At 36.6% G+C, this 13,579-nt stretch overlaps 1 protein-coding gene across 3 annotated transcripts in view; it reads left to right on the top strand.

Annotated features, from left to right (window-relative positions):
- Positions 1–13,579, top strand: part of LRP6 (LDL receptor related protein 6) — a 183,793-nt gene that overhangs the window by 146,709 nt on the left and 23,505 nt on the right. For all 3 annotated transcript variants that reach the window (XM_022577612.3, XM_022577611.3, XM_089920312.1), the window contains 2 exons: positions 9,342–9,551; positions 11,729–11,854. In XM_022577612.3, the coding sequence (XP_022433320.1) occupies positions 9,342–9,551; positions 11,729–11,854 (336 nt within the window). The remainder of the gene's footprint in view (positions 1–9,341; positions 9,552–11,728; positions 11,855–13,579) is intronic.

Genomic DNA, 13,579 nt, shown 5'->3' with positions numbered 1-13,579 from the left:
GACCCACTTAAGACCGAGGGACACATACAGACTGAAAGTGAGGGGATGGAAAAAGATATTCCATGCAAATGGAAATCAAAAGAAAGCTGGAGTAGCAATTCTCATATCAGACAAAATAGACTTTAAAATAAAGACTATTACAAGAGACAAAGAAGGACACTACATAATGATCAAGGGATCAATCCAAAAAGAAGATACAACAATTGTAAATATTTATGCACCCAACACAGGAGCACCTCAGTACATAAGAACAAATACTAACAGCCATAAAAGGGGAACTCGACAATAACACAATCATAGTAGGGGACTTTAACACCCCACTTTCACCAATGCACAGATCATCCAAAATGAAAATAAATAAGGAAACACAAGCTTTAAATGATACATTAAACAAGATAGACTTAATTGATATTTATAGGACATTCCATCCAAAAACAACAGAATACACATTCTTCTCAAGCGCTCATGGAACATTCTCCAGGATAGATCATATCTTGGGTCACAGATCAAGACTTGGTAAATTTAAGAAAATTGAAATCATATCAAGTATCTTTTCCAACCACAACACTATGAGGCTAGATATCAATTACAGGAAAAAATCTGTAAGAAATACAAACACCTGGAAGCTAAACAACACACTACTTAATAACCAAGAGGTCACTGAAGAAATCAAAGAGGCAATCAAAAAATACCTAGACACAAATGACAGTGAAAACACGACGACCCAAAACCCATGGGATGCAGCAAAAGCAGTCCTAAGAGGGAAGTTTATGGCAATACAATCCTACCTCAAGAAACAAGAGGGCTTCCCTGGTGGTGCAGTGGTTGAGAGTCCGCCTGCTGATGCAGGGGATACGGGTTCGAGCCCTGGTCTGGGAAGATCCCACATGCCGCAGAGCGACTAAGCCCGTGAGCCACAACTACTGAGCCTGCGCGTCTGGAGCCTGTGCCCCGCTACGGGAGAGGCCGTGACAGAGGCCCGCGCACCGTGATGAAGAGTGGCCCCCGCTCGCCGCAACTGGAGAAAGCCCTTGCACAGAAACGAAGACCCAACACAGCCAAAAGTAAATAAATAAATTTTTTAAAAAAAGAAAGAAACAAGAAACATCTCAAATAAACAACCTAACCTTACACCTAAAGCAATTAGAGAAAGAAAAAAACCCAAAGTTAGCAGAAGGAAAGAAATCATAAAAATCAGATGAGAGGGCTTCCCTGGTGGCGCAGTGGTTGAGAGTCCGCCTGCCGATGCAGGGGACACAGATTCGTGCCCCGGTCCGGGAAGATCCCACGTGCCACGGGGCAGCTGGGCCCGTGAGCCATGGCCGCTGAGCCTGCGCATCCGGAGCCTGTGCTCCGCAACGGGAGAGGCCACAATAGTGAGAGGCCCGCATACAGCAAAAAAAAAAAAAAAAAATCAGATCAGAAATAAATGAAAAAGAAATGAAGGAAACGATAGCAAAGATCAGTAAAACTAAAAGCTGGTTCTTTGAGAAGATAAACAAAATTGATAAACCATTAGCCAGACTTACCAAGAAAAAAAGGGAGAAGACTCAATAGAATTAGAAATGAAAAGTAACAACTGACACTGCAGAAATACAAAGGATCATGAGAGATTACTACAAGCAACTCTATGCCAATAAAATGGACAACCTGGAAGAAATGGATAAATTCTTAGAAGTGAACAACCTGAGCCTGAACCTGGAAGAAATAGCAAATAAGAACAGACCAATCACAAGCACTGAAATTGAAACTGTGATTAAAAATCTTCCAACAAACAAAAGCCCAGGACCAGATGGCTTCACAGGCGAATTCTATCAAACATTAGAGAAGAGCTAACACCTATCCTTCTCAAACTCTTCTAAAATATAGCACAGGGAGGAACACTCCCAAACTCATTCTACGAGGCCACCATCACCCTGCTACCAAAACCAGACAAAGATGTCACAAAGAAAGAAAACTACAGGCCAATATCACTGATGAACATAGATGCAAAAATCCTTAACAAAATACTAGCAAACAGAATCCAACAGAACATTAAACGGATCATACACCATGATCAAGTGGGGTTTATTCCAGGAATGCAAGGATTCTTCAACATACGCAAATCAATCAATGTGATACAGCATATTAACAAACTGAAGGAGAAAAACCATACGATCATCTCAACAGATGCAGAGAAAGCTTTCGACAAAATTCAACACCCATTTATGATAAAAACCCTGCAGAAAGTAGGCATAGAGGGAACGTTCCTCAACATAATAAAGGCCATATATGACAAACCCACAGCCAACATCGTCCTCAATGGTGAAAAACTGAAAGCATTTCCACTAAGATCAGGAACAAGACAAGGTTGCCCACTCTCACCACTCTTATTCAACATTGTTTTGGAAGTTTTAGCCACAGCAATCAGAGAAGAAAAGGAAATAAAAGGAATCCAAATCGGAAAGGAAGTAAAGCTGTCACTGTTTGCAGATGACATGATACTATACACAGAGAATCCTAAAGATGCTACCAGAAAACTACTAGAGCTAATCAATGAATTTGGTAAAGTTGCAGGTTACAAAATTAATGCACAGAAATCTCTTGCATTCCTATACACTAATGATGAAAAATCTGAAAGAGAAATTAAGGAAACACTCCCATTTACCACTGCAACAAATAGAACAAAATACCTAGGAATAAACCTACCTAAGGAGAGAAAAAACCTGTATGCAGAAAATTATAAGACACTGATGAAAGGAATTAAAGATGATACAAATAGATGGAGAGATACACCATGTTCTTGGAGTGGAAGAATCAACATTGTGAAAATGAGCCTACTACCCAAAGCAATCTACAGATTCAGTGCAATCCCTATCAAACTACCAGTGGCATTTTTCACAGAAGTAGAACAAAAAATTTCACAATTTGTTTGGGAACACAAAAGACCCCGAATAGCCAAAGCAATCTTGAGAAAGAAAATCGGAGCTGGAGGAATCAGGCTCCCTGACTTCAGACTGTATTACATAGCTACAGTAATCAAGGCAGTATGGTACTGGCACAGAAACAGAAATATAGATCAGTGGAACAGGATAGAAAGCCCAGAGGTAAACCCACCCACATATTGTCACCTTATGTTTGATAAAGGAGGCAAGAATACCCAGTGGAGAAAAGACAGTCTCTTCAATAAGTGCTGCTGGGAAAACTGGACAGCTACATGTAAAAGAATGAAATTAGAACACTCCCTAACACCATACACAAAAATAAACTCAAACTGGATTAAAGACCTATATGTATACCAGACACCATCAAACTCTTAGAGGAAAACACAGGCAGAACACTCTATGACATAAATCACAGCAAGATCCGTTTTGACCCACCTCCTAGGGAAATGGAAATAAAAACAAAAATAAGCAAATGGGACCTAATGAAAGTTCACAGCTTTTGCACAGCAAAGGAAACCATAAACAAGACAAAAAGACAACCCTCAGCATGGGAGAAAATATGTGCAAGCGAAGCAGCTGACAAATGATTAATGTCCAAAACATACAAACACCTCATGCAGCTCAATATCACAAAAGAACAAACAGCCCAGTCCAAAAATGGGCAGAAGACCTAAATAGACATTTCTCCAAAGAAGATATACAGATTGCCAACAAACACATGAAAGAATGCTCAACATCATTAATCATTAGGGAAATGAAAATCAAAATGAGATACCATCTCACACCAATCAGAATGGCCATCATCAAAAAATCTACAAACAATAAATGCTGGAGAGGGTGTGGAGAAAAGGGAGCCCTCTTGCACTGTTGATGGGAATGTAAATTGATACAGACACTATGGAGAACAGTATGGAAGTTCCTTTAGAAACTAAAAATAGAACTACCATACGACCCTGCAATCCCACTACTGGGCATATACCCTGAGAAAACCATAATTCAAAAAGAGTCATGTACCACAGCGTTCATTGCAGGTCTGTTTACAATAGCCAGGCCATGGAAGCAACCTAAGTGTGCATCGACAGATGAATGGATAAAGAAGATGTGGCACATATATACAATGGAATATTACTCAACCATAAAAAGAAACGAAACTGAGTTATTTGTAGTGAGGTGGATGGACCTAGAGACGGTCATAGAGAGTGAAGTAAGCCAGAAAGAGAAAAACAAATACCGTATGCTAACACATATATATGGAATCTAAAAAAAAAAAAAAAATGGTCAGAAGAACCTAGGGGCAAGATGGGAATAAAGATGCTGACCTACTAGAGAATGGACTTGAGCATACAGGGAGGGGGAAGGGTAAGCTGGGACAAAGTGAGAGAGTGACATGGACATATATACACTACCAAACGTAAAGTAGATAGCTAGTGGGAAGCAGCCGCGTAGCACAGGGAGATCAGCTCAGTGCTTTGTGACCACCTAGAGGGGTGGGATAGGGAGGGTGGGACGGAGGGAGACGCAATAGGGAGGAGATATGGGGACATATGTATATGTATAACTGATTCACTTTGTTATAAAGCAGAAACTAACACACCATTGTAAAGCAATTATACTCCAATAAAGATGTTAATAAAAAAATCTTAGTGTTTGGCCATATTTTCTTATGAACCTTCCTTCCTCCTTCTCTCTCGTGAAAAAAAAAAAAAAGACATTAGGGAGAATTTGAAGCCCTTGTGTATCCCTCCCCAATTCTGTTTTCCTTCCTCTTTCCTCAGAGGTAACTTTTGATTTGTTTCTTTGCCATGCATGTTTTGCTTTCTCTCTCTCGCTCACTCTCTCTCCCTCTCTCTGTGTATTTTTTACCATGTACACTCACACATTTAAACTTTTTTTTCACTTTTTAAAATTAGTATAAGTAGTCTCATGTATTCTTTTGTCGCTTGCTTTTTTCGGATATATCATGGTTTTGAGATGATCCCTGTTGATCCACAAATCTATGTCAGTTATTTTCAGTGCTAAATAGTATTTCATTGTATGATCATTCTACAGTTTCTCTATTCTGCTATCTAAACTGCTATTTCCAATTTTTTGCCATTAATAGCAGTGCTGCAGTGTATATTCTTATGTACATATTTGAATATTTCTCTGTGGCCTAAACTTAGTAGTGGGATTGCTGTGTAATGTGGTATGTATATATTCAACTTGAATATATCTATTCAGATTGCTCTCCAAAGTGATTATATCAGTTTAGAATACCCACCAGAAGTATATGAGTTTCTCCTCCAGTACTTGGTACTTTTAGACTTCTGAGTTTTTACCAATCCAATAGTTTTAAAGGTATATCTCATTATTAATAAAGTATGCATTTCTCTATTGGAATTTGAGGTTAATTTATTGGTCATTCATATTTCATCTGTGATTTGCAATTTGTAGTTTTTGCCCATTTTTCTATTGCTGATTTCTAGAAATTCTTTATTCAGGATGTTAATCCATTATCAAGTTACATACATATTGGCAGAGAATTGTTATGTTTAAGGAATTCAGTCTTTTCATTCATGACTGTGGGGTATCCTTCCATTTATAAGTCTTCTTTAATAGTTTTTGGTATGCCTTCATACTTTCCTCTATAGAGAAAGATATGTATTACATAAATCTTTCAGTTTGTGATTTACCTTTTCACTCTCCCAGTGGTGTCTTTAGATGAAAAAGAAGTTATTTTTATTGTAGTAAAGTTTATTAATTTTTCCCTTTATGATTAGTGCCTTTTATGTTATATTTAAGAAATCTTTGACTTCTGCATAGTCACAAAGATACTTTCTTGTGTTTTTTCCTAAAATGTTTTTGTTTAACTTTTCTTATTTTAGATCTCTAATCCATTTGGAATTTATTTTTGTGTATGGTGTGAGACGGGGTTAAGTTTTATTTTATTTTCCACATTACTATTTGATTCAACACTGTTTCTTTTGAGAAGACCATCCTTTCCCTGCTGTTCTCTCCTGTCGCCTTTGTTATAAATGAAGTGATTATATTAGTGTAACTTTGTGTCTGGACTCTAATCGTCCCTTGGTCACTTTGTCTTACATAGCATTATATTGTTTTAATTAATAAAACTTTATAACAAATTTATCTGGCAGTGTACATCTTTAGTATTTCTTCTTAGTATTTCTTCAAGATTACCGTGGCTAGTGTTGACACTTTGCATTTCCATATACATTTTAGGATCAGCCTCTTCCACCAAAAAGCAAAAACCTACTAGAACTCTTTCTGGTTTGCTTTGAATTTATAGATCAATTTAGGGAGAATTGTTATCTTTATAATATTAGTCTAGATTCTAAACCATGAACATGGTATATCCCTCATTTATTTAGAACTTTAATTTCCCTCAGTGTTTTGTAGTTTTCTGTGTAGAGGTCTTGCCTGTGTTTCATTGGAATTATTCCTTGGTATTTAATGCTTTTGAATGCTGGTAATAAAGAGTAGTCTAAATATTTAATATTTCATTTTCTGGTTGTGGCTGGAATATAGAAATACAGTTTTTCCCTTCTTCCCCAGTCTGGTACATTGTGCTTGTTCCCAGGGACCTTGCTAAATTAGAATTTTCTATGTTACAGAATCATTTGTCTACAGATGAGGAGAGTTTTATTTTTTCTTTTCCAGTCCTTTTTCTTTGTTGCCTTATTACACTGACTGGGACCCCCCAGTACAATATTAAATAAAATAATAGAATCCTTAAGATTTTTTTGTTTCATTTTGTTTTTGTTTTTCATGATTTGGGGGAAGCATTCAGTACTTCTTGATTAGGTTTTATGTTTGCTAAGGTTTTTCTGTAGATAACTTTTAAAAAGCCGATTAAGGAAATTCTCTTCTGTTCTTAGCTTGCTAGAATAAATCAAACTTGATATGATACATTATCCCTTTTATATATTGCTGGATTTGATTTGCTAATGTTTTGTTTAAGATGTTTACATCTGGGTTCATTAGAAAGATTACCCCATAATTTTCCTTTCTTATAATGTACTTGTTGGCATCTTGCCATCAAGGTTACATTGGCCTCATAAAAAGAAATGTTTCCTTTTTTTACGTTTTCTGAAAAAGATTAGTATAATGTTGGTAGGTTTTTTTTCCCCCTTCCTTATATGTTCACAGATAATCATATACTTTTTTCATGGGATATCTTTCTACTTAGTATTTTTAGCTTCCTACAGAGCTTTTATACTGGACTGCGTTTAGTATATGCTTAGATTGTTGAATAAATATGTCTTTTCATTGCTGATTCCAGAGTCTTATAAATGCCATGAGAGTCAATCAGTAGATCTGGGATCCTCCAGCAACACTGTTGACCTCTTATTTTCCCCAGTTGTCCAATTGAGGCCATCCTTCCACTACCACCAACTAATCTTTTTTTAATCACTCTTAGTGTGTTACAGTTTAAATTTAATTTTAATTTTCATCAAAGTAATACATGTAGATATAGAAATCAAATGGTTCTAATTGGCCTACAAAAACCAAGTCTACTGCTCTACTCCTTCCTCCTCTCAGTTCCTACTCTCAGAGGCATCTCTGATAGTTTAAAATAATTTGTTTAAAACTGCTGCTTCATGATTTTTAATTTTTAGATACCACAATTTGACTTCTTTTAATGGAAGATAATGATTTTGCTGTCTTAAACCATATATCCCTAACATACCTATATGAACTCTTCTCCCATCCTCCCAGCTTAGTTATATCATAATTTTTAAGTTCATAATTGTTTGTTATTTATGGCTATGAAAATATTACCATGAGCTACATTTCCTTCTGTAGCTTTATTTCTCTCTGAAATTAATCTTATCTAATGTAAATATTGTTTCAGCATATGCAGATGTATCAAGCAATCCATCTTTTTTTCTTTTTAACTGAAGACGTACCTCCTGAATTTCTTTGTCATCTTGCTCCTGTCTGGATTTGCTTGCTTTCTAGGTCAACTTTCTTTCACCGTTATCCTGGGAATGTACTTGCCAGTCTCCTTGGTGCTGAACCTGCTGTTTCCCAGATTCCGTTTCTTTCGTTAATTCCTTTTTCGTGATAGATCACATCCTCTATTAGCTTATTGAAAGGAGATTCATAGGAGGCTAAAATTCTTGATCTGTTGTCTGTCTGTTCTCCAACTTGTAAATTTTATATCGCTTTTCTACTCTTCTGTCCCATTTGTCCTTATGGGTTTATGCCTTCATTTTTTACCATCGTTTTAGTAGATTTTTAGGAGGGAGCTTAGGTAGACTTGTGTTTAACCCACCATGAATCTGAATGTTGACTTAGGCGGTGCCTTCTCATCCGTAATACCTCCCCACTTTTCTCCATTTATTAAAACTTAGCTTTATGTTTGCCTCTTTCCTGGAACTTTCCCTGATATTTCCAAAGTATTAAGCTAATGTCTTTCTTTGATCAAACACTTAAGGACCAGGGAAAAGTTCTATAGATATTTGAAGGATGATTAGGAGGAAGAGAGAAGGAATTAATGTATTTTATTCCTTTTGAATGAAGGAGAAGCTGTGGGGGTGGGCAGGGGACACAGATTTCAGCACACTATGTGAAAGAACTTTCTCCTAGTTCGGCAGTAGAATAGGCTGCCTCTTCAGACTCTGGATGGCTCTGTGTCTGGGGTGTTGTAGAAATCTTATTTTGAGGTGAAGCTTGAACCCGGTAACCTTTGAGTCCTTTTTCCTGTGTTCTGAGTGGCCCGGTGGGTGAGGGTGGTGGTCTTCACAGACGCCTTGGGTGTGCTTGGCAGGTGGGGGAAGCCGAGAACACAGAGCTCTCGGCCCACCACCACTGCTTCATCCAGAGAAGTACTGTTTTTGTGTGTTATACATGTTAGAGAGTTTCATAAGACTTAATTTGAAAGATGGACTGTGCTTTGCTTTTTTTTTTTTTTTTTTTTGCGGTACGCGGGCCTCTCACCGCTGTGGCCTCTCCTGTGGCGGAGCAGAGGCTCCGGACGCGCAGGCTCAGCGACCATGGCTCACGGGCCCAGCCGCTCCGTGGCACGCGGGATCCTCCCGGAACGGGTCACAAACCCGTGTCCCCTGCACCGGCAGGCGGACTCTCAACCACTGCGCCACCAGGGAAGCCCTGGACTGTGCTTTAAAAAATTTTTGAAAGCGACTCAAGTGCTTTTCTACATTTCTATGAACTTAGTATCTACTGTGTACTGGACGCTTATTTGCTCTTGATTGCGCTTGGATGTCTAGTCTGTTACCTGTTTTCTGGTATGTATATATCTTTTCTTCTCAGAATGATTTTTAAGTTTTCTGGTAGAGAGCTTATCATATGTTCCTTTTCAGTACTTTAAAAATCTGACTGGTTTTCAGTAAATAGCTGTTGAATGTATGACTTGACCCACACGCATCATTTCTGTTGAATGTTCTCCTCTCCAAGGTGCCAACCGGGTAGTATTGGAAGACTCCAACATTCTGCAGCCCGTGGGACTAACCGTGTTTGAAAGCTGGCTGTATTGGATTGACAAGCAGCAGCAAATGATTGAAAAAATGGACATGACAGGTCGAGAGGGTAGAACCAAAGTCCAGGCTCGAATCGCCCAGCTTAGTGACATTCATGCAGTAAAGGAGCTGGATCTTCAGGAATATAGTAAGTGTTGGTGGTGGACTGCTAATCGCAAGATTCACGTGGTAAGAAATGATAGAAAACTAAGATGTTGTTTTGTGTCTTCTTATTTCTTTATCTTCAAGACTTTCATATACTTTTAGTTTTGCCTTTTTTTTAAAAAAAACTCTTCATGTTTTTAAAGCCTATATTCACCTGGGAGCTTTTTCATATGAAATACCTTTTCCTCATGAAACAGCAGTGGGGGAAAGGAATGGTATTGCTCATTTTCAAAAATTTCCCCAGGTATAGCAAGGACTCTGCTTGTCATGTTTTTTCTCCCTCCTTCAGCCCTTTTAAGAATATTGGTATACAGCATATGTTTCTTTTGTTCCATGTATATCCCCATGGTTTCAACAAAAGCAAAAGTTACGTTTATATAATGATGACTATAGTTATCATGGAAATAAACCTATTCTTAAGCAAAAGCAAAACAAACTAAAAATTAGTGTGTAAACTTAGAGAAGACTGTGTTTAATAAGAGCTTGTTTTTTCCCCACTTGGGTAAGTTTTTCAATTCTAGCTTAGAAAAGTGGCCATAAATTATTTTTTTATCTTACTGAAAACTTTTGAAAATGACTAGTCATCTTGGCCTAGTTAACGTGTGTTTATGTAATACTGTTAACTCTTGTTAATATGTGTCTGTCATCAAATGTGCCTTCCTGGCAATCACTACTGTAGGTCTCATACAGTATGTCAGAAATGCAGATGTTAAATGGAGGACTGAGAGAAGTATCGAAACTCCTTAACTTGTTGGCACAATGCTTCAGAAATGAATTGGAGTATGAAAGGAGGGAAGAGGAGTGAGAGCACCGTAGCTTGTTCAAGTCTTCATTGTGTTGTCACTGTTCATGAACTTAGAAGTTAAGTTAGGAGGTATCTGAGATTTAGAAAGTTAGAATTGTTGTCATTCTATGTTATAACATATAATTCATGCTGAATACTTAACAGAAATAAGGTAGAGATGATGTAATGGCCAAGTTATTTATTCAGTTGATATGAACATTTTATTGCAGAAGAATCTCAACGAAGGTTTTCAGAATTTCAGGGGGAATATCTTTAAAATTCAACATTTAAATATGGTTTTATATTTAGAAAAACTTTTTTTTTCAAATTTCTAATAACATTAAAGAAAATTGGATTGCTGTTTATGAAGAGTGTCATGAATTAAAAGGTTGAGAAAGTGCTCTATAGGTTGTACATCCTAATACAAGGACTGGGGTGTGTGCTTTGTGTGATAATACACATATGTGTAGTATCACACATCTGCTCATTTGTACAGAGCTGGCTCCCTCAATCTCATCCACACACACTGAAGCAGGACTGATGTGTTACTGAGAAAAGAGTCATAATAAATGGGTGGCTACTGGGATGACAGCTGTCAAGTTGCTTTTGACACGAACTAAGTAGAAAAGTCAAAACAATGATTTCATTAAATACAACTTATGAGACAGACTTTGAAATGTGCCTGACAGTGTATTTATTTAATTTAACCCAAATATGAGGAAATTCAACATTTGTAACATGGCAAGTTCTTTTGCAGTTGACCAAGCAAATAATTTTGATTGTCTCTGGGTGGTTAGATTCATGTGAACTTGTTTTTTCTTCTAACAAGTCTAATTTTCAGCAGGTTCCTCATTGGAGTATACTTTTTGAGTGAAATCATCTTATCTCTCAGAAAGGTAGAATTTCGGAGTTAAAAATCTTTAGAAGAGTTTTTATATTTTAAGGAGAATAATATCCAAGTTTCAGCATTCTCCCTAGCATTTTTTTTAGTTTGAATAATCACTTTTTCTTATTCACAAAAATTAACATGAGCTGTACTGTTACCTTACTTTAAATATTGTAAAATATTTTATGTATAAATATGTAAAGACAGTGGTTAGATATAAGTATTTTGTGTTTTAAATTGTTGTCCTCCTTATCTTGTAGATTGTGTAGGGATGGGGTGAGAAATTATACTGTGTGGAAATAAAATTCAAAGGGATTTTACATTTGGTTTTGTTGGTAACTCAAAAATAATTGATTTTGGCTGGGCTCTTCTTCCTTCTTCCTCCCTCCCTTCCTTTTCTTTTTCCGTTCTTTTTTTTTCTTTCCTTTCTTTTTTCTCTTCTCTCCTCTTCTGTGCTCTTCTTCTCTTCTCTTCTCTCTTCTCTTTGCAGGACAGCACCCTTGTACTCAGGATAATGGTGGCTGTTCACATATTTGTCTTGTAAAGGGAGATGGTACTACAAGGTGCTCCTGCCCCATGCACTTGGTTCTGCTTCAAGATGAGCTACTATGTGGAGGTAAATATGTTATTATTTTTTTCTGAAAGTCTAAATGCCAGTCATGTTCCAAAACTTAGTCTAGCATTCTTTGATTTGACAGTGAAATTGCTTTCTCCTAACTTGATTGCTCACTTATATTTCATTTTCTGCACTATACTAGGCTTTTGGATTCTTCTAAGAGTGAATTCATCATGACAAGTGATAGGTGTAACCTAACCCTGGGACTAAGGCAAAAGGGGAAGCTCATAACTGTGAATGAATCTACTTCCTAATAAAAAAGTAGCTTTTCCCACCCCAAAGGGTAACAAGGTGAAATTCTACCTCCTATAGTTTCCATCCACTGAATCCTAGATTCTATCAGTTTATATGTCATTGATGGGAGTGTATCCAGTGAAAAGAATACTCTTTTGTTCAGTTCTATCAGCAGTTCCCTGTTGTTTCTCTTACTTACGGAGCCAAAAAAAAAAAAAAAATTTTTTTTTAAAAGATATCACTGAGTAGTAATAATGTTGTAGTGAAATTGGTTCAGTCACTCATGGGACCATAACAGATTGGTATATTCCTTTGTTAAAGCAAAGTATGGTAGCTTCAAATGCCATTATAATATTTTTTCCCTTAATTCAGAAATTCTCCTCTCGGGGATAATGCTAAGTTAATTCAACTGAAGGAAAAAGTCTACTCTCTACAGTGACAGAAATTTAAAAACAATTTCTAATGATAGGAAAGTTAGTAAAATAACTGAGTTTATATAGCTATTAAACATTATGAGCATAAGCTGATGTAAAAATGTAGCCAAAATTTGGTGCAAATGGAAAAAAGATATTAAAATTGCGTTTTCTACTGTGATGAGAATTACGTAAGAAACGTATTTCTGTGAACAAAATTGAAAGGGCTTACACTCAAAATATAAAAATTATTGATAAGATGGTACACTTAAAATATAAAAATTATTGATAAGATGGTATTATAAGTCTATTTTATTCTTCTAACTTTCCTTTAAGTTTTTTTAAAAAAATAAATAACATGTATTGAGTAGCAGCTGTGAGGCACTCTGGACTGCAGAAGATTTGTACATCTTTGACACAGAGCATACAGTTTAGTCGGGGAGATCAGATGTGCATAGTAAAAGTTAAGCTCTGGTACTTGAAGTATCTCTCCCCAAAATAGCAGGCATTATACAACAATGTGAATATATTTAATGCCACTGAACTGTATATTTTAAAATGGCTAAAGTGGTAAACTTGTTACATATATTTTACCACAATTAAAAAAAAAAAGCAACTGTTTCCATGTCAGGGTGCCAGATTATTGCTCTAATAAGGCAAATCCTAGAAAAATATGTCTTTATGTAATGATAACGTAGGTAAAACTGAATCAAAGATACCACCTTTCATTTAGAAAATGTCCTGTAAAAGACCAGTGTTTTTTTCCTTCACATTTAGTGATTGTTTTTAATGTATATATTGAATGCATAGTTTTATTAAATGCATTGTTTTTAACAAATGTGTACAATGGTGTTACCAACACCCAAATCTAGACATACAGCGTTTTCATTAAGAAAAGTTCCCTGTGTCCGAGCAGCCAGTTCTCTTCCAGAAGTAACCATTTTTTTAATTCTCATCCTCATAGTTTAGCTTTGCCTGTTCTTGAACTTTATATAAGGAATCATGACGTACGTACTGTATGTCTGGGTTCTCTTGCTTAATATATTTTTGAGATTCATCCTTATAGTGGAGTGCGTCA

The sequence above is a fragment of the Delphinapterus leucas genome, chromosome 11, assembly GCF_059928025.1.
Source record: "Delphinapterus leucas isolate spDelLeu-1000000601 "Yukka" chromosome 11, BTC_Dleu_Yukka2, whole genome shotgun sequence".
Classification (NCBI taxonomy): domain Eukaryota; kingdom Metazoa; phylum Chordata; class Mammalia; order Artiodactyla; family Monodontidae; genus Delphinapterus; species Delphinapterus leucas.
Note: the sequence above shows the minus strand (reverse complement) of the source record. Positions and strands in the feature narration are given on the sequence as shown.